This window comes from Planococcus citri, chromosome 2 (genome assembly GCF_950023065.1).
Source record: "Planococcus citri chromosome 2, ihPlaCitr1.1, whole genome shotgun sequence".
NCBI lineage: Eukaryota > Metazoa > Arthropoda > Insecta > Hemiptera > Pseudococcidae > Planococcus > Planococcus citri.
This window is the reverse complement of record NC_088678.1, coordinates 64,371,568-64,394,055: the sequence shown is the minus strand read 5'-3', so window position 1 is coordinate 64,394,055 and position 22,488 is coordinate 64,371,568. Positions and strand designations below refer to the sequence as shown.

The following is a 22,488-nucleotide window of genomic DNA, read 5'->3' as shown; positions in this document are numbered from 1 at the left end:
CCTGTACCTACAATGTCTACAATTCTACATTGCCCGGCCACAGGTATGTAGTATGGCAGTCATAGGCGAGTGTGGTACCAACGTGTAGATCTCGCCGAGGTGAACAGGGTGCGCAATACCTATATAAGACCCTCTATCTATTCATAGGAGGGAGCTACGGCCGTCTAAAGTGTACCTACCAAATGACTAAAGAGCAAAAAATGAAAAATTCAACGTGGGGAGCTTGTAGAGCATCATGTTAGCTAAAAATTTCAATTTTTGGCATTGACCTATCTTCATTTTTGAAGGATTTATGCAACTTTGAAGTTTTAAAACAGATCAATTTATGTAAAATTTGAGGAAATTTTTTATTTTGAAATTTTTCTGAAAATGATCCGTTTCCAAACTTCAAAGTTGCATAAATCCTTCAAAAATGACGGTAGGCCAATGCCAAAAATTGCAGTTTTTAGCTAAAAGAATGCTCTACAAACTCCCCAGGTCGAATTTTTCATTTTGACAATTTTTCATTTTTGCACATTTGGTACACTTTAGACGCCCGTAGTTCCCTCCTATGAATGGCTATAGGGTCTTATAGGTAGCGCACCGTGTTCACCTCGGCGAGGGAACCATCCCTTACATAACCGCGTTCAGTTTTTTTTGCCACCACTAAGATCAGAAAATGTTTTTTTTGGGCCCTCCCTTGTATTATGCAACTTAGGGTTCAAAAATTGTGATTTCTCCTTAGATACCTCTACATCGAAATCCAGTAAAAATATTCTGTCGTTTAGAAAGTCCGTAAAGTTGATCACTTTTTCGATTTGGCGTGTGGACTATAGATAGATACGTATGATTATGAATCATCAACTGAACTTTCAGATTTATTGAAAAAACCTAATTCACGCGTTCTTTTGTGGATTAACGATTATGTACATATAATCTATCCAGACCTCTTCCATTTTTTGATTATTTACGCAGTATTTTCCATCTTTCCCCCCATATACACCATTCCACTTCTCTTTTTCCTGTGGGTGGCCACAATTTGTTTGACCATATTATGTAATTCTCTGGAGTAAGTTGATAATTTTTTCACGAGTCGATTTTTAATTCTGAAAAATGAGCCAAAATCACACCTGCGATGTGCCCCTTTTGGTTTTCGACGGGCTAGAAAGAGAGAATAGTTTAGTCTCTGAACTTTATCCTGTGCCATAGTAGCTGAATTCATGTTCATTAAGAAGAAACTATAACCGTTTCAAAATGCTCTTAATATGTATATATTTACTGAATAAAGACATGATTAACAAAGCTGAGTAATATGTTTGCTTTTAAAATATCAAGGAATATTTGTGTTTTTGATCAAATCATAATCTAGGAAAAATGAATAAAAATTAAGTTGATAAAAATAAAATTAATTTGTTCATAAGGATAGACAATAGACATATTCAATTGATTTTAATCATAAAATAGAGATACCTAGTAATTTTTAAAAAAATCATTCTGGTTCAATAAGCTGACATTGAGGAAATATACCTAAGTACCTACCTATTGACTGATTTGAGCGATCGTCGGAATACATTATTATTGAAAAAAAAATGGAATTGAAACTCGAAACGATCCCTGCTTTAGATTTAGGCTTCGAATTTCCTATTTTTCGGGTTATCCACTACTTTTGTAACCAAGATTGTAATGTGTTTGCGATTTCTACTTGAGCTTTTTTCACATCACCAGAATTAGAAGTAAATATTTCACCACAGTGACCGGCTCCTAAAAATAGAAATCAGTTAACAGTTCGTGAAAACAAGATAATCTATAAAAATAAAAAAGTTATAAAATCAAATGTGAATAAGTAATACCTTTGATGTAGATGGTCTTGTAAAGTGCATTTCGAATTTCAGGGTGAGTGATGCCAAGAGAACGCCAAGGGTCAAGTGATCCGTGAATGAATACAGTGTTTCCAACATTAATTTTCAATCCTTCGTAAAAAGTATTGGTCTGAATAACCGACTTCTTCAGATAAACACCATTGAATCTGTGAACAGTACATTTTCGTGGGGACGCTACTTAATAATCAACTGATACCTACTAAAGGAGAACAAGCAGAAAAAAAACCTCACTTTGAACCAAATGTATTTTCGCATAGTTTGATGAAGTATTCTACAGGAATGTAAATTCCTAATGAATCCAAGGTCGCCTTATTAGTAGTCGGAAACCAACCGAATTCCGTACAAATTTGATACCACCATTGTCTCACTGCAAAAATTGAACCATTAGTTAGAATGAGTACGCAGACACGCAGACGTTAGGTACATATTATCGTATTTGCTTGACTCGAAGAGACCAACCGTTATTCGCGGGGTCTGTATTTGTGGATGTCAAGTTTTCGATATTTTCTCCGTAGCAATTATCCAGACAAGTGCGATTCTGTTTATGCAACTCGAATCGTATGGTTTTAGCGTACGATTCTATCTGATATATATATACAAGAATTTCAAAAGTTTATTATTGGTGAAGAAATTATATCCATGTAAATTGCTTTATAAAATTTCAAGACGTTGATGCTGCAACAAGCCTGATATTCAGATGTACCTACATGTACATACCGATGTAATATTAGGAGATGACATAAAGTCGCAAAAAATTTTAATATCCTGTTTTAAATTAGACTGAACAGCATTTTCTATATAACCTTGCACTAAGCGGAACAAGTTTGATGCACTTTCCATGTTGTTGTACACTTTACAGCATAGACTGAAACATATGAATTATTCAGCGGTTGGTTTTAGATATGAATTTCAATTTGAACTTTTTTAAATACGAGTAATACTATATCTCACCAGAATGCGTCTTTAACATATTTTCTGCCAACGTCACTTTGGAGTAAATGGCGAATGTGCTTATTAGCCTCTGTCAATTTACGGGAACAGGTTGGGTTAATAAAGTCCAGCGATTCTTTGAAAACTGCGTAGTATTCTAAAAAAATGGCCCGAAATCAGTACATAGACCTACTAAGATGATTTAATTCTACAAACCGAATCAGTTGAAATGTTCGACGTTTTTTTTTCTGTAATTTTCAATTTTTTTCTTTCACGTCTTTTGCTTTTTTTAAAAAAAAAAATTTTATTTCGAATAGGTGGGTTTAACCTATGCAGCACTTCCGTGTAATATGATTTCCTAACGCTCTTTAAACGTATCCACAGATTCCTCCAAAAATCTGAATTTTTTTTGAGAATTTGAAAGAAAAAGGGGCAGTGTGCGTGCATCTTGCAAACTATTGCTTGAAAAATACCTGTAAAATCCGTCGTAGCTAGAAGTGGGGCGCTCGAAGAAATTGCTCCGTGTATGAGATTAGGATACTTGAGACGAGCCCACGCAGCCAAACTTCCTGCATACGAACATCCGAACACGATCCATTCAGTATCAGTAGATAAATTGTATTGATTAGTTACCCCAGGAATGAAATTTGCGATGTCTGCTAGAGCCTGTTTGCTGCTCAGGTAAACAAGATTCTTTGTGCTGATATCGCTGAAAAGCGGAAATATACGTTGAACAGTCTCAAATTGAAGATATTATATTAATTAGATTATCCAGTAAACTGAAGTACGAGTATTTGGTTACCGTTTTGGTAAACTACGGCCATAAAATCGATGCTCCAAATAGAAAAACATTGCATTGAACTTTTTCGCGTAATTTTTCAAATTTGTACTTTGGTAGAAGGCCGCTGTAGCTTGCTGTTCGCCTCCTATCACAAGAAATGCTGGACCACGTTTCTGATGAAACGATTTATCAACCCAAAACCGCTAAACAGATGTTAAAATAATATGTATCAGTATACATTGTTCGGGATTCTTACAAAAAAGTGGTTATCTAAAATCGTTCAACATACGAGTATCATCATAATTCTATCTCTTAAGAGAAAAAATTATAGCGACAGTTGTTCTTCAAACATAGGCTTGTATAAAAAATGAATTATAAAACATGAAAAACAAAAATTGAAAATTTTTTCATAGGAGGAGTAGGTATCGATAAGGCCATTTATCGCAGATTTCGCGTTCCAACATAGGACTGGTGTACAACATTTTTCAAAATTCGGGATATACTCTATTTTCGACATGCCAAATCGATTAGAAACTGTTTCAAACCGTCTTGAGTAGTTCTGGAGCCTCCAGCAGATTTTTGAAACTCGAAATTCCCACAAAATTTCATCAAATGGAGTTGGAAAGCTGAAATTTATTCTGCAAACTAATTTCAAATTCGTAGCGCATTGAAATTAGTTTGCAGAATGAATTTCGACTTCCCATCTCCGTTTGATGAAATTTTGGTGAAATTTCAAGTTTCAAAAATCTGCTGGAGGCTCCAGTAATTTTCAAAAAATCGCTGGAGGCTGCAAAACAACTTGAAATTTACCTGCAGTATTTCGTACCATATTGAAATTAGTTTACAGAGTAAATTTCGGTTATCCAACTCCATTTGATGAAATTTTGTGGGAATTTCGAGTTTCAAAAATCTGCTGGAGGCTCCAGAACTGCTCAAGACGGTTTGAAACAGTTTCTAATCGGTTTGGCATGTCGAAAATAGGGTATATCCCGAATTTCAGCTTTCTTGGTCAATTTGGTAAAATTTTGATTTTTCCCTCATTTTTGGCCTAAATTTGATTTTCAAAAATTCACTAAAAATCAAAAAACGCACTTCAGCACTTGAAATTTTGACAGGTGATAAATTTTTGCCTGGTCTTCCGATCTACCTTTGTACGGTTTGAAAAATGTTGTACACCAGTCCTATGTTGGAACGCGAAATTGCGATTTCGGCTGACCTGTAAATCAAAATGGCCGCCATTTTGTATGTAGGACCACCTTTTTTTTTTTAAGTACAAGGGCTAGAAATGTTCCTTAGGAATCCCGCTTTAAGAAAAAAGTTGTCCCGGAGGAACGACGGGGGGGGGGGTGCAATAGATCTTTACTCTCTAAATTTGAAACAGTCAATTTCACTGCTTAGCAGTCACGACATTTTGCCTTTTTAAAGCAGTAGTTTTGTTTTACTGCAAAACAGTGAAAAATTACTGAATTGGTCAGTAAAAAATCATTTTGACTGACCAATTCAGTAATTTTTCACTGTTTTGCAGTAAAAAAAAACTACTGCTTTAAAAAGGCAAAATGTCGTGACTGCTAAGCAGTGAAATTGACTGTTTCAAATTTAGAGAGTAAGTGGGCTCTCCGACTATTTTTCAATAAAAGTTTAAAAGGGTGGGGGGTTTATCCAAAGTAATGCTTTCACTCATTCACTAAATCGAATGAAACCATATCATAAGAGTTCCAAAATTGATCCAATAAGATTTTTTGCCTTTTTGGATTTGTAGGATAATCAAATAAATAAGCATAAGTATCATTTCTGAAATGGTTTTAAGGGCCTGAGGGGTGAACTGTGAGTGGAAGTGAAACTTCTCCATCGTGGTACTCAAAATTATAAAAATTTGTTGTAAAATTAAATTTCACTCGAGTTATTATTTTGCTTTTTCAAATACATGCATAGTTCATTAGTTATTTTCTGTTTAATAAGTATGTTGAAGCAACAATCAAATTACTTACTTGTGACCAGGTTTCTTTGTTAATTGGTTTGAAATGATCTAGCTTTTGCTGAAAATAGTGCTCCGTTGACGATTCATCGCTGAGATTGGTTTTTAAAATGTGTTGTTCAAGCCAACGCTGACGGTATAATTTTTCATGATGAAAAAAGGCCCAAGAAAAGGCAAAATTCGAAAAGAAAAGTACCCACGTTATTAAACTGAGTGTTTTCAAGAAGATCATAATGTTTGATGATCATGAAAAAGAGATCACAACCGAAATGAAAATCGAACCGAATGCCAAATTTGAGTTGTTCGAAATTGGATTGGTTAACTGAGCATTGTCGTACGTGACTCCTGCTATTTATTTATTCTGTGCTGGGGTTCTCAATTGCCATATAAGGATAATTACAAAATGAAAGGTTAAAATTAGCGGCCAACTGATAGATTTGGTGACGCTCTTTCCATGAATCAAACTATGATTTTTTCTCATAAAATTTCTGAACACGCAATTTCCAGGCATTTAACTTTTATTGATATCGAATTTATCTGAACATATCCGTCGTATGATTTATTAGTCACCTGTAAGTACCTACTTACAATGCCTACAATTCTACATTACCCGGCCACAGGTAGTATGGCAGCCATAGGCGAGTGTGGTACCAATGTGTAGATCTCGCCGAGGCGAACCGGACGCGCTGCCTATAAGACCCTCTATCTATTCACGGCAGGGAGCTACGCCATGGGCGTCTAAAGTGTACCAAATGAGCAAAAAATGAAAAATTCGACCTGGGGAGCTTGTAGAGCATTCTTTTAGCTAAAAATTTCAATTTTTGGCATTGGCCTACCGTCACTTTTGAAGGATTTATGCAACTTTGAAGTTTGGAAACAGATCAATTTCAGAAAAATTTCAAAATAAAAAATGTTCTCAAATTTTACATAAATTGATCTGTTTCAAAACTTCAAAGTTGCATAAATCCTTCAAAAGTGACGGTAGGCCAATGCCAAAAATTGAAATTTTTAGCTAAAAGAATGATCTACAAGCTCCCTAGGTCGAATTTCTCATTTTGACAATTTTTCATTTTTTGCTCATTTGGTACACTTTAGACGCCTGTAGTTCCCTCCCATGAATGGATAGAGGGTCTTCTCGGCAAGATCTACACGTTGGTACCACACTCGCCTATGGCTGCCATACTACATACTTGTATGGCCGGTTAAGGAACCATCCCTTACCTAACCAGGACCCATTCAGTTTTTTTTGCTACTACCTACTAAGATCATAAAAATGGGTTTTTTGGCCCCCCTTGTATTATGCAACTTGGGATTCAAAAATTGCAATTTCTCCTGTTTCGCCACCCAGATACCTCTACATCGACATTCAGCAAAAATATTCTGTCGTTAAAAAAGTCCGTAAGTTGATCACTTTTTTGATTTGGCATGTAGACTACACTTAGATAGATATGATGATGAATCATCAATTGAACTTTTAGATTTATTGAAAAATCCTAATTCACGCGTTCTTTGTGGATTAACAATTATACATATACCTTAGGTAATAAAAGTTGATAATTTTTTCACGAGTCGATTTTTAATTTTGAAAAAGGAGCCAAAATCACATCTGCGATGTGCTCCTTTTGGTTTTCGACGGGCTAGAAAGAGAGGATAGTTTAGTCTCTGAACTTTATCCCATGCCATATATGAATGAGATAATATAATTTCAACATGAATCTTAAGAAATTCGAAGTTAGCAGTAGCTGAATTCATATTCATTAAGAAGAAACTACCCGTTTCAAAATGCTCTTAATATGTAGGTAGGTTGGTAATTCTCAAAAAAAAGATCAATTTTGATATGCATAATTTTGAAAAACTAAAATCATTTTTTTGAAAAATTTGATGACATTTCCAATGTTGTTTCTAGACCCATTTCTCTGAGAATCTTTGCTGATGATATAAACATTTCCTTTTCATTCAAATAATATTCAACTAGCTCTTCATGTAATCCAAGAAACCCTTGAAAAAATTGAATCATGGGCAGATTCTAATGGTCTAACCTTCTCAGAGTTAAAAACCCACTGTATACTTTTCATCAAAAAAAATAAGATTCCTCCAGATCTCATTCTCAACTTCAAAGGACACTCTTTAGAATTCAAAACCACTACTAAATTTCTTGGATTAACTTTTGATAGAAAACTAAATTGGACTCCTCATTTCCTAAAAGTAAAATCAGATCTCATGAAACGCCTAAATCTGCTGAAAATAATCAAAAATTCTAAGTATAATCCATCTCGCAAACTCCTACTTCACTTGTATAAATCTCTAATTCGCAGTAAAATTGAGTATGGAAGCCCATGTTTTGCAAATATCTCAAATAAGACTTCAAATATCCTAAAAACAATTCAAAATTCAGCCCTAAGGATCTGTATGTGTATAGGAGCCCTCTATTCCTCTCCAATAGATAGCATTTATTGTGAAGCAGCAGAATTACCCCCTGATTTTAGAAGAACTCTCATAACAAACAAATTCATGTCAAATGCATCCACCAACCCTTCCCATCCACTCCAAAACTCAATTAACCCACCAAACCCCCAACATTTTGACCATATAGAAGGACCCATTTCTAATTTCATCACAATCTTGAACGATCTTCAAATCAATCCTAAAACTCTCATCCAAAAACCAATATTATACCCCCCTTGGCTTCTAAAGCCTCCTCAAGTCAATCTACAGCTTATTAACTACTCAAAAAATAGCCACTCTCCATTAGTAATAAAACAGAACTATCTTGAACTCTTATCACAATACAAAAAATTCAATCTTTGCTTTACAGATGGATCAAAAATACCAACGCTTCATACAGGATATGCCTACTCTATAAATGATAGAATTTCAAATTTTAAAATCCATAACTGTTCTTCAATCTACACTGCCGAACTCACAGCTATTTTCCATTGTCTCTGTGATATACTCACTTATGAATCAGAAAATGAGTCCTTCTTAATTCAAAGTGATTCCCTCAGCTCACTAACTGCTATCCAAAACCTTTTTTCTGATCACCTTCTAATTCAAAATATTCATAAAACTCTATTTGACTTACAAAATTCAAACTTCTTTATACAGTTTATGTATGTACCCAGCCACGTTGGAATCTTAGGAAATGAAATTGTAGATATTTAATGCAAAATCTGCCACCACCCTTTCTCCCCTTACATTTATCACAGCTGACGACCTCAAATCTATCTTCACCCAAAGCACACTTAAGAAATGGCAAAACTTTTGGTCCCTCCAAACCACAAACAAGCTCTTTCAACATAAAAAATTAGTCCATCCTTGGAAAAACCTCTCCCACTTAAACAGACTTGAAGAAATCATTATAACCAGACTGCGAATTGGCCACACAAAAATCACACACAATCACCTCTATGAAAAGGCCCCAAAACCCACATGTCAGTTCTGCCCGTCAGAACTTATATCTGTCCAACACTTACTATTCGTTACCTTAATGCCAAATCCGAGTATGTCCATCCAAAAAAACATCGTCGTTTTGCGTCACTGATAAGGCTTTGGGAAGCCCTGAATTGAAAAATTTGCATCGGAGTACAGTTAAAATGCACCACCGAAGATGCACGAAGCTGACCGATGTTCAATCAGAACTCAACGAACCCTTCCAAGCATATACGAGCCTCATCAGTGATGCGTAAAATCGTCCTTTTTTTGTATGGACATACTCGGATTTGGCATTAAGGTAACGTATTTCACTGTCCCTCCTTACATCAGCACAGACTATCCCTACAAATAGACGAAAGATCCCTATTCATACCAGACGACCCTTCCGAAATTAAAAAATTCTTAGATCTAATTAAAAAACTTGACCTTACCAACTCGATTTAAATCCCATACGACTGGTGTAATAATCAAGTAATTACAAACACCCCAAAAAAAAAAAAAAAATTGTAATTTTAAAAATTTGAAAAAAACTGTTTCAAGGAAAATTCCAGCTGGGAGTTTTGGATCATTCTAGACCCCCCCCCCCAACAGTGATTTTTTAGTGCTTCCCCTCTTTCCCTTCTCACAACAGTATCATCACATTCGAATGGTGTAATTGGAGGATTTTTTTAAAAATACTTAATCGAATGAACTACTACCTAATGAGTTTCTTTTTCTATGGCATCCATCCATATCACTTCATCTTGACTGCAATAAAAATTCTAAGATATTTTTTGTAATAAAAATTCTTAGATATTTTTGTGGAACGTTTGTCATTCGGAAAAATGATGTTCGGGTATATTGATTCGGGAAAATATTTTTCGGGTGTACGGCAAGCGGAATTTTAGTTTTCGGGTTGATGGATTCGGGGAAATGGACGGTGGACGGTAACCAAAAAGATTAGTCTCTGAACTTTATCCCATGCCATATATGAATGAGATAATTTAATTTCAACATGAATATTAAGAAATTCGAAGTTAGCAGTAGCTGAATTCATATTCATTAAGAAGAAACTAACCGTTTCAAAGTGCTCTTATGTATATATTTTACTGAATTAAGACGTGCGAATAACAAAGCTGAGTAATATGTTTGCGTTTAAAATATTAAGGAATATTTGTGTTCTTAATCATAATCTTGGAAAAATATATAAAAATGAAGTTTATACGAGTAAAATAAAATTAATTTGTTTATAAGGATAGATATACTTATTCGATTAATTTCAATCATAAAATAGAAATAATAATTAGGTATAAAAAAATGCGTTCTGTTTCAATAAGCTGACATTGGGGAAATATAAGTACATACATAAGTACCTATTGATTGATTCGAGTGCTGATGTTGGAATTTATTATTATCGAAGAAAAATGGAATTGAAATTCGAAAAGATCCCTGCTTTAGAGTTAGGCTTTGAATTTCTTATTTTTCGGGTTATCTACTAATTTTGTAACCAAGATTGTAATGTGTTTGCGATTTCTTCTTGAGCTTTTCTCACCTCCTCAGAATCAGAACTTTTGGGTGGAAATATTTCACCACAGTGACCGCTTCCTAAAAATAGAAATCAGTCAACAGTTAATGAAAACAAGATAGGTAATCTATAAAAAGATTATAAAATCAGATGCGAATAGGTACCTACCATTGATGTAGATAGTCTTGTAAGGTGCGTTTGGAATTTCAGCGCGAGTGATGCCAATAGAATGCCAAGGGTCAATTGATCCGTGAATGAGTACAGTGTTTCCAACGTTAATTTTCAATCCTCCGTAAAAAGTATTGGTCTCATTAACCACCCTCTTCAGATACAAACCATTGAATCTGTGAACAGTATTCCTGAGGACACTACTTAATAATCAACTGATACTAAAAGAGAACAAGCAGGAAAAAAACTCACTTTGGACCGAATGTTTTTTCGCATTGTTTTATGAAGTATTCTACAGGAATGTAAGCTCCTAATGAATCCGAGGTCGACTTATTAGTAGTCGGAAACCAACCGAATTCGGTACAAATTTGATACAACCATTGTCTCCCTGCAAAAATTGAACCATTAGTTAAAATGAGTACGCAGACGTGACATATTATATTGTTTTTGCTTGATTTGAAGACACCAACTGTTATCCACAGGGTCTCTATTTGTAGACGTCAAGTTGTCGGTATCATTTCTGTAGCAATTATTCAGACAAGTGCGATTCCCTTTTTCCAACTCGAATCGTATGGCTTTTATGGCTTTAGCGTACAATTGTAACTGATACAAGAATTTAAAAAGTTTATTATTGGTGAAGAAATCAGGTATCCGTATCAGATGTACATATACCTACATACGTACCGTTGAAGCATTATAAGATATTGTCATAATGTTGCAAAAATCTTCAATATCCTGTTTTAAATTATACTGAACAGCTTTTACTATATACTGGAGCACTGCGCCGAACAATGTTGATACACTTTCCATGTTGTAGTCCACATTACAGCATAGACTGAAAAATATGAATTATTCAGCTGTTGGGTTTTCGATATAGAATTTCAATTTGAACATTTCTAAATATGTACCTACTTATGTCTTACCCGAATAGTTCTTGAACTTGTCTTCTGCCTTGATCTCTTTGGATTAATAGGCTAAGGTGCTTATTAGCCTCAGCTACTTTGGCAGAACAGGTTGGTTTATAATAGTCCAGCGACTCTTTGACAACTGGATAGTATTCTAAAAAAATGACCCGAAATCAGTTGGTAAGTACCTAGAACCACTAAAATGATTTCATTCTTCAAACATAATCAGTTGAAATGTTCGGTGTTTTTTCTTTCTGTTTTCAATTTTTCTCCTTCATGTTTTTTGCTTTTGCTTTTTTAAAACTCTGTTTCGATAGGTGGGTTTCACCTATGCAGTACCTACCCCCGTGCAATATGATTCCCTAACGCTCTTTGAGCATATCTACAGATTCCCCCGAAAATCTCGATTTTTTTTGTTGAGAATTTGAAAGAAAAAGGGGCAGTGTGCGTGCATCTTGCAAATATTGCTTAAAAAATACCTGTAAAAGCCTCCTTAGCTACAAGTGGGGCGCTCGAAGAAACTGCTCCGTGTACGAGATTAGGATACTTGAGACGAGCCCAGGCAGCCAAACTTCCTGCATACGAACATCCGAACACGATCCATTTAGTGTCAGTAGATAAATTGTACTGATTAGTTACTCCACAAATAAAATTTGCAATGTCAGCTAGAGCCTGTTGGCTACTTAGGTAAACCAAATTCTGTGTGCTGGTATCGCTGAAAAGCGGAAATATCAATATGGTATACGTTGAATAAGTCTCAAATTGAAGATATTATATGTATCCAGTAAACAGATGTACGAGTATTTGGTTACTTTTTTGGTACACTTCGACCATAAAATCGATGTTCCAAATAGAAAAACGTTGCATTGAAGTTTCGCGCGTAATTTTTCCATTCGGTTTTATCGTATAAGGTCACGTCAGCTTGCGTTTCACCATCTATCACAAGAAACGCTGGCCCACCTTTCTGATAAAACGTTGAGTCAACCCAATACCGCTAAACAGATGTTGAAATAATTTACATTAGTGTATTGATGGGGATTTTTACGAAAAATTAGTTGAAATTGTTAAACATATTTTCATAATTTATCTCTCAAAAGAAAAAATTATACTGACAGTTGCTCTTCAAACATTGTATAAAGAATGAATTTTTAAAAAATAAAAAAACAAAAATTGAAATTTTTTTTAAAAATTCACTTTTTGTTTTTAAAATGTGCTTTTGACCAATGTTTTTGACGAATCTTTTTGATCCATTAAGAAAAACTCCTCACTTACATATTTGTTTTTTTTTGTCGGAATTGTCACATTTGAGCTTTTTTGAAATTTTCATTTTCCAATAAGATTTTTTTTCGAAATCTCAATTTTTGTGTAATTTTGCCAAATGGGCAAAACGCCTTATCACACTCTTCAAAGCAATTCAATATTTTAGAGCATTTATGCGTTTTTCAATTTTCGTTTCTGTCATTTAAGGTCTACTGGGAAGATTCCCATATTACTTACTCGACATTCTGTTTTTTTTTGACATTTTTCCGAAACGAGCTTATCAAATTTGTAAAAAAAAATAACGCTCTGGTCCACCCTGGCCACTCCTTTCCTGATTTAATTTTATGAAAGCTCAACAACCAATGTGTTCATCCAAAAGTGGAGCATTGGTCCCCGTATTTTGTTCCAACTTTTAATTTGTCAAAAAATATTCCCCAAAAAGGGGTGATGTGTTTATCCATTTATTCAAAGTATGCTCTCTCTAAATTTGAAACAGTCAAATTTCACAGCTTAGCAGTCACGACATTTTGCCTTTTTAAAAGCAGTAGTTTTTTACTGCAAAACAGTGAAAAATCTACTGATTTGGTCAGTCAAAGTTATTTTTACTGACACATTCAGTAGATTTTCTACTGTTTTGCAGTCAAAAACTGCTAAGCAGTGAAATTTGACTGTTTCAAATTTAGAGAGTTCCTTCATTCATTACATCGAATGAAACCGATATTTAATGCATTTCTACATCGCATTTCAGGATTTACCTGGGCCTTCAAGGTTTAAATAGCATAAAAATTTGACATTTTTCAAATTTTCTTTGTTGCAAAATTGAATTTCACGCAAGTTGTTATTTTGCTTTTTCAAATACATAGTTCATTAGGTGAAAAATTCTCGTCCACTTTTGATATTATTTTGTGTCGATTTGTCCATTTGGTTTTTATTTGCTATACGGGTCATTCCACGTCAATTCGACCAAGAAGTGGTGAGGGGGGTCCGCAATTTTTTTGAAATTTTTCCTGTGGAAAGACCTTCCGAAGGGATGCCCAATGGCGCAAATCGCAGCCCTCTAGCCCTTTTTTCGAAGGCTTCTAGGGGGTGTCAAAGTTTTCAGTGAAATTGAAATATCATCCATTTCAGCAGTGGATTACTCGATAACCGCGATACCTACCAAAGTGGAACTTTTTCCAATAGTTATGGGGTTCTGAAAGGCTTTTTGGTGATATAATAAAAATCAGTGTTGCCACTTTTTTCGTACGAAAAATTAGCTCGAAAAGTTTCAAAACGTAGTTTTTATATCGTTCTGATTCTCAGAAATTCTGAAAAAAATATATTGTGGACAACTTTTTATGATGAACATTTGAACAGCGTATTAAAAAATTGGAATGGCATTATTTCGTAAAGTCGATTTTAAAAAAATTGAAAGTTTGCGAAAAAATGCGGGTTTTTTATTTAAAACATGAAAAAAAGTTTTGATTGGTGAAGTTGACCCATTTGACCCCTATTTTTACATATCCGCTGAAAAAGTTGAAAACCCTCTTTTACTTGATGAAATGAACTAAGTAGGTAATCACAAAAAAATCAATATTCGAAAAAATTCAAAAAATAAAGGAATTTTGATTTTTTGCTGTGAGTGTAATTTTTATCAAATTTTTCATGAAATACGTCAAAAAGAGGTCAAAATAATAAGACAAGTGAATAAATTTAACTTTTTTTGATGTTTGGAATTGAAAATTATTTTTTTTTTAATTTTGATTTTTTGTGATCAGTAGATATTTTTTATCGAGTAAAAGGGGGGTTTCAACTTTTTCAATGGATATGTAAAAATAGGGGTCAAATGGGCCAACCTCGTCAATCAAAACTTTCTTTCATGTTTTAAATCAAAAAATTGCATGTTTTCGCAAACTTTCAATTTTTTTAAAATCGACTTTACGAAATAATGCCATCCCAATTTTTTAATATGTTGTTCATCATAAAAAGTTGTCCATAATATATTTTTTTTCAGAATTTCTTAGAATCAGAACGATATGAAAACTACGTTTTGAAACTTTTCGAGCTACGTTTTTGTACGAAAAAAAGTGGCACACTGATTTCTATTATATCACCAAACAGCCTTTCAAAATCCCTAACTTTTGGAAAAAGTTCCATTTTGATAGGTATCGCGGTTATTGAGTAATCCATTACTGAAATGGATGATACTTCAAGTTCACTGAAAACTCTGACACCCCCTGACAGCCTTTAAAAAAGGGCTAGAGGGCTGCGATTTGCGCCATATTGGTCATCCTTTCGGAAGATCTTTCTACAGGAAAAATGTCAAACAAATCGCCGATCCCCCTTACCACTTCTCACTTTGTGAAATTTAGATAAAAAATTAAACATGCTGCTCAAAAGTTAGATTATTTCCTGGTTAATTAAAGCATCAATCAAATTACTTACTTGTAACCAGGTTTCTTCGTTGGTTGGGTCGAAATGATCTAGCTTTTGCTGAAAAGTGTACTCTGTTGACGATTCATATCTGAGATTGGTTTTTGAAATGTGTTGTTCAAGCCAACGCTGACGGTATAGTTGTTCATGATGAAAAAAGGCCGAAGAAAAGGCAAAATTCGACAAGAATAGTACCCATGTTATTAAACTAAGTGTTTTCAAGAAGATCATAATGTATGATGATCAAGATATCGAGATCACAACCGAAATGAATATCGAACCGAAACCGAATTTGAGTTGTTCGAAATTGTATTGGTGAACTGTGCATTGTCGTACAAGATCCGTGCTATTTATTTATTCCGTGTTGGGGGTTTCAATTGCCATATAAGGTTGCTTATAAGATGAAAGGTTAGATTCGCGACTAATTGACGAATGGAAAAACAGAGCGTCAACTCGGGAATCTCTCACCTCATTGTAAATTTGATGAAGCTCTTTCCAAGAATCCAACTTTCGATTGGTTTACTATAGGTATGCACTGTCGTATGTAATGTAACCCGTGCAATTTATTCATCTCATGCTCGGGTTTTCAATTGCTATATAAGGATGTTTACAAAATGCATCAAATCTCGAAACTGTCATCTAACTGTAAATTTGATGACACTCTTTTCATGAATCCAACGATGATTGTGATTGTGACTAGAATTTTCGTCACAGAAATTTCTAAACACGCAATTTCCAAGAATCCAACTTTCATTGATAGGTATCGATCGAATCAATTGGAACACGTATGGTTTATTAGTCTACAATGTCTACATTAGGGTAGATCGCGAAAAAAAATCAACGTACATAAGTATATTCTGACGAAATTCACCAGAGACTTTGATTTCAAGTTGAAAGCTATCCAGAAATGTTTTTTTTTTTTTTTTTTTACCAGAGATGCTCGTGAAGGGGGATATGTGTTCTCGAAGAGGAGAAATTTTTGAAAAAACTTTTAAGACAGAAATTTTTCAAAATTCAGAAAGAAAAAATTTTGTTAATTCTGAGAAATGTTCAAAAATTCCTTCTCAAGTATTTTTATCAATTTTTAAAAAAATGATTGAATAAAATAATATTGAAAATCCTGGCGTTATTTTACCCTATTTCATTCACATTTTATTGCGATGTAAAAAGTTTTCCTTGTGAACTGACGAAGTTTTGTAAAAAAGAGATCGAAATTTTGTGTTTTGGAGTACATATAAATTTTTCCTTTGCGGGTTAACTTTGATAAAAAATGAAAACGAACGAATAAATATTCAGTTGATGAAATTTTAAAGGCAAATTAGCTTTTTATTTCCATCTGCGTCTGTAAATACAATCTTTAGGAGAAAATTGAGGAAAATCTTCAATTTCAAGAATGAGAAATCACTCAAATTTAATTTTTGTTTCAAATACATGTTACAATCTAATCTTTCAGTTCAACTTCTCCCATGAAAATGCTTTAAATTTATTGGTTGAACTAATGAACTTCCTACTCTGATTGTAAGGAAATGTAATGTGTATTAGAATAAAATAACCACAATTAAATCAAATTTTGGGTTACATATCTTCCAAGTCACTTATTGTGTAACCAAGATTTCAACATCCTCTTAATTTTTCTACGGACTATTTTCAAATCTTCAGTTTCGGTAATGAATGGGTTCATATCATCGCAGTGGCCTGATCCTGAAACAAATAAACTGGTCTTTAAGAACAGGAAGAGGACCTAACATGAAACATTACCTATAATAGGATTTTGTATCACTATGCTAGAGGTAGATACCATTGATATAGATGGTCTGGTAAGATGCATTTGGAATTTCAGCGCGAGTGATACCAATAGAACGCCAAGGGTCAATTGATCCGTGAACAAATACCACGTTTCCAACGTTCATCTTCAATCCTCCATAAAAATTATTAGTCTCATTGACTGCCTTCTCCAATAACGACTCATTGAACCTGCAGACATTATCGTGAGATACTCATAATTATAGTCAGCAAATGGATGGAGGAATCTCCAAAAAATAACTCACTCTGGACCGACCACTTCTTTACACTGTTTGATGTAGAATTCCGTCGAAATATGGGGTAGAAAAAAATCTGAAGATATGTTAGAAACAGGATACCAACCAAATTCTGTACATGTTTGGTAAAGCCATTGCCTGGCTGAAGACGGATAACTTTTTCTCTGGGGTATTTGATTCAATTCATCAATTTTATTTTGAAAGCTGTTCAATAAACAATGTGAACTAGATTCGTTCAACGCGTATGAAATAGCATCTGAGTATGATTGCAGCTGAAGCAAGGACAAAAAAATATACCTATATTAATGTTGAAGAAATGGTACAAACCCATTACCCACGTTCCAGGCTGTTGGATCAAGCGAAGCACTTACTGTTGTAGCATTTTGAGACGCCATTTTATCACATAGAGTTTCAATTTTCATTTTGTTGTTGAATAGTGCAGCCTCTGCAAAAAGTTCGGCAACTCTATTGAAAAATGTCGATGTATCATCTGTATTGTTTTTCAGTTCGCTGCATAAGCTGAAACATAAATTCTTCTGTTGTTTTAGTTCATAAACATGTTTTATAATATTAAGGATAGGTACCTACTTGAGTAATTTTGTGGCTTGCTTTCGGCCTTCATCATTTTTGATTAAAAGGTCCAGTTGACGATTAGCTTCAGCTATTTTGCTGGAACATTTCGGTTTGTAGAAGTCAAACGAAGTTTTGACCACTTGATAATATTCTATAAAATAAATCCAAGTTGAAATGAATTTGACGTCAATTCATAACAAGGTGTTTGAGTTTTTGATGATGTTTTCGGAGGTGGGATGATCGGGGGTTATCATTTCATACTAGTTTAACTGGATTCTTACCGAAAAACTGAATGTATTCTAAAACCACTTCAGAATTTTCATCAGTCGAAATTTTGTTAATTTTTATTGTAAATTCAGGTTTAACATGGCGTTTCGTGGAGTTGCACATCTTTGAGAGTGAAGAAGCAGAAGCAAAATAGGGTTTTGTGAAATGTTTAATGATGAATTGATGAATTTTTCTTCTAAGTTAACTGAGGTATATGTAGGAGATATGATTCTATCTATCACAAGTGTTTATAAAATTTGCATTTCGCAAAAAAAAAAACGTAATTATTTTTATCATGATGATTAATTTTTATCGAAATCAACATATTATCGCGAGTTGAAATTTATTCGCAAGTATCCTGGACCTCGTATAAATTGCCATTTGTTATCTTCAGTTCAGCGTACGGCGCCAATCTTCCGGAAGTATACATAAATTTAGATGGTTTTGATGACTTATTTTTCCATTTTTTTTTTTTTTTTTTTTTGAAAATCGCTCATAATTCACTCACATTTTATCTAATCTGATGCTTGTGTAATGGAGATAAATTTATAGCAAGATAAACAGCTAGACAATTACGTTCGAATTTTTTTGTTATCAGTTTGCAAAATTAGTGTTTGAAAGTGTATAATAAAATGTAATATGATTCAGCGAGGCGCTGTTTGAAATATTCAGGGGCGTACCTTATATCTATACTTTGTAGCAATATGGCCTAAGAGTAGGCTGGGGAAATACTGGTGATTATTTTTCGCTATTTGAAGTAGGTACTGGTATTTTACAGTGAATTTCAAAATCTCTGTACGTCATTTTCCAAAACAACAATGTGTCATGTTTTGCCTAATCTAGATACGTACCTTCGAAAAAAAAAGTTTTTTGTATTTGAAAAAAAAAACACTGTAGAATGCGATTCCAGAACTCTTTTCATCAATTTTTGAATTGTTTTGAAAAAATAAAAACTGGAATTTTGGTTTTGGGATGCTTGAGAAATGAAAGTCGAAACTTTGATGTTCTCTGGAAATCTGGACAACGAAGATTATCAGGGTCAGTTTTTTTTCATGGAACTTTATTTTTGAGATATTTACTCCCATCCGACAGAAATTTTTTTTTGAGGTACCTAATTGCAGAGTACATTTTTCGATTTTTGGCAAAGTTTTGTGTGTAAATCTTTGGGCCAAAAATACAGAAAAAACTAAATTTTACCTAATTGACGAACATATAAAAAGCTGAAGGAATTTCAATTGTATCCTAATTTTGATCACCCAAGCCGATAGTTTACTCAATAAGGTTGGGAACCTAAAATTTACTTCATTCTCTATAATTTCAATATAATGAGTCGATTGGAGTTTGTTTAAAGTCCTTCTGAAACCTTATTTAGATAATTTCAGCTTTCCAAAAAGTTCCAAAATCAACAAACTCAATTCATGTTTAATTTTTTTGCATTTTTTTGTTTCAGGTGAGTACTATTTTTGCTGTGAGAATAATAAAAGTAGTATCTATTGAGTTGGTGTCCTCATATGGATAAGAATAAATATTGAGTAAGTTCTTTTGAAAACCATCATTCGAATTTTCATTTCATTTCTCGTGTTATGAGTTGGGAAATCAAAAAAAAAAAATGAGTAAATAATTGTACAAAATATACTGCTTGAGAGATACCTGTGAAATCCTTTTTTGCCAAAAGTGGAGCGCTCGAAGAAACCGCTCCATGCACTAGTTGAGGATACTTGAGACGAGCCCAAGCAGCCAAAGACCCAGAATATGAACATCCAGTCAAAATCCATTTGGTATTATTAGGCAAAGCGTATTTCGCAGACATTCCTTGAATGAAATTAGCGATATCGGCTACAGCCTGTTTGCTACTCAAATAAACCAGGTGCTCGGTTCTTGTATCACTAAACATAAACAACATAGGTATAAACGAAGTACGCGTATTAAAACGTGTTAAAATTGATGTAGGTTCATAGAGATACCTACGTGTAAATCAGACAAAATATTTTGATTACTTTTTTGGCATGCTTTGGCCATAAAATCGATGCTCCAATGAGAAAAGAGTGGCGTTGAAGTATTCCGCGTATGATTTCCATCGTCCAGCAGTAATCAAGATATCTGTACCTGGACCTTCGCCATTTAACCATAGAAATGCAGGACCACCTTTTTTATGATACTTTGAATTGACCCAATAACGCTATAAGTCCATATTAAAAATTACACTAATAAAACAAATTTTAGCTCAGGAAGTGCTTCTAGAGTAGTGATATTGGTCATCAAAGATAGAACATTTTTGAAAAAATCGTGTTTTTTTCGCTCTAGCTCCGGCATAACTTGGTTTGGGGAAAATGGCTCAGTATTAGAATAGGTATTGCCATTGTTGGCAATGAAGACCAAAAAATGGGCACCACTGTATTCCAAAATATTTCTCCAGTTTCAAATACGATATCATCCGATGTTTTGGCTCGATTAATGCGGAATATTTGGGAAGAAAATATTTTCTAAACATGAATTTAATTTTCCCCTCCCTCCCAAAAAAACAACAAAAAAATTAAATTTTCAACTGCTTAGTAGAACCCTTAAGTTGTCTTAGATTTTGATGAGCATGACCGAGGTCAACCCAGAATCTCAAATACTATCTTTCAGAATTGGAGATTTATTCCAAAACAGGTTGGGCAAGGGCCAGAGCGAAATAACCACAATTTTTTCGAAAATGTCTATGGGAAATGGGACGAAAATTTAGGAATAAGATCGTGAATTCTACATATTTATAGAAGAACGTTCTCGTTCTACTAGTAAAAAAATAATAGCATTGATCAAAAGCACTTACTTGTAACCAGGTATCTCCATTAGTTGGGTCGAGATGATCCAGCTTCTGTACAAAGTACTCATCCTGGCGATCAGTTATCCCTAAGTACATTTCTTGCCAATACTTATTGCGTAATTCTTCTTCAGAAGAGGAGTTGGAAGAAAACACCATACTCGAAGTTAAAAGTATCCATGTTATCGAAATAATAGTTTTAAAAAAGATCATGATGTCGAATAATGAAAACCCAAAATTAACTACTTGGCCTATCTAAGCACAACCGCGAAAAAAAATTACTTAATCCGAGTGTTGTATCGTATAATTTTGAAGTAATGAAAAACTAGAATTTTATTCGTCATCTGTGCGTTGCGTTGTCGCATACAATGTAACTTAATTCGTGCTTTTAATGTAGATACGTCTTCTATGTATGACTGAATGCCTATACTGACTCCTCCTTGTTTTGGATTTCAAAATTCTAAGTCACTTATCGTTCATCACTAATCACGTCATCACACTTTGTGAATACCTAATCACTTCAATTTAGTTTAGTTGAAACTTGAAAAATGTAATCGTTGGTTCGGGTAATTTTTATTTTTTGGGGTCAACCCCAAAACCGCCGCTATTTTCGATTTTAGCACAATATTTTACACTATTTCAATAAGTCACAAGAAATTTATTGGTCCATATTGCAAAAAATCAGAAAAAGTCATTTTAAGATTTTCAGTTTTGGAGGCCGAAGTTGAAATAATTGCCATTTCCTCATTCAGTAAGAAGTACATATTATTATTCCACTTCGATACATGAACGTTACAAAAGTTCTATTGTGATCGCGAAAACTCACGAAAACAAGAGTCAAATCTTTTCATTTTAATAAGTTACAAGAAAAAAATTTGCCCTTGTTTCATAAAATTACTCAAAAAATATTTTTGGGGTCAAAGAACCAGATAAGTCGAAAATTTTCTAAAAACGAGTTCAAGGTCGAATTAAATTCACACTGAGGAGTGAAAAAATGTAGTTCGATCCGTAATGATGATTTAGATTTTTAATTTGTTTTTTAAATGGCCTTTGAAAAAATATATAGAGAAAGGGAGAGAAATGAGCCTAAATCTGAAGCAAAAAGAAGAAAATTTCAACACCACGAACTATTATTAGAATGCAAAAATTTTTCATTATGTCATCTTAAGAATGGATTTTCATCAAATTCAAAATTTCAAATTGTTGCAAAACACAAATTTTTTGATTTTTAAAAAGAGTGACTTTTCAACTCGTAACTTTCGTATCTCTTGATTTTTTTCTAATACTTATGCCTCGAGTGGTGTTTGTGTGATGGGTCGAATTTTCATTTAAAAAAAACTAAAGCAAAAATCACGTTTGCGATGTGCCCCTTCTGACTCTCGACGGCCTAATTGAAAGAGAGAATACCTTTAGTCTATGAACGTTTTCCAGTCATTCATCCATGTCATGCATTGCGGTGTTGAATGGGAGATATCGATATGAATGAGATATATGTATAATATTTCATCATGAATCTAAGAAATTCGAAGTTAACGGAAGCTGAACTCGTATTCATTAAGAAAAAACTAGCTGTTTTAAAA

The 22,488-nt window shown here is 33.9% G+C and overlaps 3 protein-coding genes across 4 annotated transcripts; all 3 read right to left on the bottom strand.

Moving 5' to 3' along the window:
- Positions 1-1,301: 1,301 nt before the first annotated feature.
- LOC135834215 (putative serine protease K12H4.7) lies at positions 1,302-5,852 on the bottom strand. Its single transcript, XM_065348053.1, has 9 exons — positions 5,559-5,852; positions 3,592-3,773; positions 3,263-3,498; positions 2,811-2,946; positions 2,577-2,724; positions 2,319-2,442; positions 2,091-2,226; positions 1,830-2,005; positions 1,302-1,740 (listed from the first exon to the last, which is right to left on the bottom strand). The coding sequence occupies exons 1-9, from the start codon at positions 5,775-5,777 to the stop codon at positions 1,640-1,642; spliced, it is 1,458 nt and encodes a 485-aa protein (XP_065204125.1). The 5' UTR covers positions 5,778-5,852; the 3' UTR covers positions 1,302-1,639.
- Positions 5,853-10,045: 4,193 nt separating this feature from the next.
- LOC135834127 (putative serine protease K12H4.7) lies at positions 10,046-15,457 on the bottom strand. Its single transcript, XM_065347964.1, has 9 exons — positions 15,239-15,457; positions 12,367-12,548; positions 12,034-12,269; positions 11,573-11,708; positions 11,334-11,484; positions 11,120-11,252; positions 10,902-11,037; positions 10,650-10,840; positions 10,046-10,561 (listed from the first exon to the last, which is right to left on the bottom strand). Exons 1-9 carry the CDS (start codon positions 15,455-15,457, stop codon positions 10,452-10,454), a joined length of 1,494 nt encoding a protein of 497 aa, XP_065204036.1. The 3' UTR covers positions 10,046-10,451.
- A 1,163-nt stretch (positions 15,458-16,620) lies between these two features.
- On the bottom strand, positions 16,621-21,312 carry LOC135837022 (putative serine protease K12H4.7). Of its 2 annotated transcripts, none has more exons than XM_065352145.1 (8): positions 20,918-21,312; positions 20,103-20,284; positions 19,756-19,991; positions 17,854-17,989; positions 17,637-17,784; positions 17,275-17,537; positions 17,025-17,200; positions 16,621-16,946 (listed from the first exon to the last, which is right to left on the bottom strand). In XM_065352145.1, the coding sequence occupies exons 1-8, from the start codon at positions 21,119-21,121 to the stop codon at positions 16,909-16,911; spliced, it is 1,383 nt and encodes a 460-aa protein (XP_065208217.1). In that variant the 5' UTR covers positions 21,122-21,312; the 3' UTR covers positions 16,621-16,908. The 2 variants fall into 2 exon arrangements, with proteins under 2 accessions (XP_065208217.1, XP_065208216.1); XM_065352144.1 differs by having other exon boundaries at positions 16,621-16,927.
- Between the last annotated feature and the right edge of the window lie 1,176 nt (positions 21,313-22,488).

Excerpts from the sequence above, each read along its gene's own strand:
- LOC135834215 (XM_065348053.1), bottom strand. The coding sequence starts at position 5,777 with ATGATCTTCTTGAAAACACTCAGTTTAATAACGTGGGTACTTTTCTTT. Across the intron at positions 2,725-2,810 it reads TATGTTAAAGACGCATTCTG|TCTATGCTGTAAAGTGTACA; the intron begins GTGAGATATAGT and ends CATATGTTTCAG. Across the intron at positions 2,443-2,576 it reads CATCTCCTAATATTACATCG|ATAGAATCGTACGCTAAAAC; the intron begins GTATGTACATGT and ends TATATATATCAG.
- LOC135834127 (XM_065347964.1), bottom strand. The coding sequence starts at position 15,457 with ATGATCTTCTTGAAAACACTTAGTTTAATAACATGGGTACTATTCTTG. Across the intron at positions 12,270-12,366 it reads GGTCGAAGTGTACCAAAAAA|CGATACCAGCACACAGAATT; the intron begins GTAACCAAATAC and ends TCCGCTTTTCAG. Across the intron at positions 11,709-12,033 it reads AGCTAAGGAGGCTTTTACAG|AATACTATCCAGTTGTCAAA; the intron begins GTATTTTTTAAG and ends TCATTTTTTTAG.
- LOC135837022 (XM_065352144.1), bottom strand. The coding sequence starts at position 21,121 with ATGATCTTTTTTAAAACTATTATTTCGATAACATGGATACTTTTAACT. Across the intron at positions 17,201-17,274 it reads AAAGAAGTGGTCGGTCCAGA|GTTCAATGAGTCGTTATTGG; the intron begins GTGAGTTATTTT and ends TAATGTCTGCAG. Across the intron at positions 16,928-17,024 it reads CCAGACCATCTATATCAATG|GATCAGGCCACTGCGATGAT; the intron begins GTATCTACCTCT and ends TATTTGTTTCAG.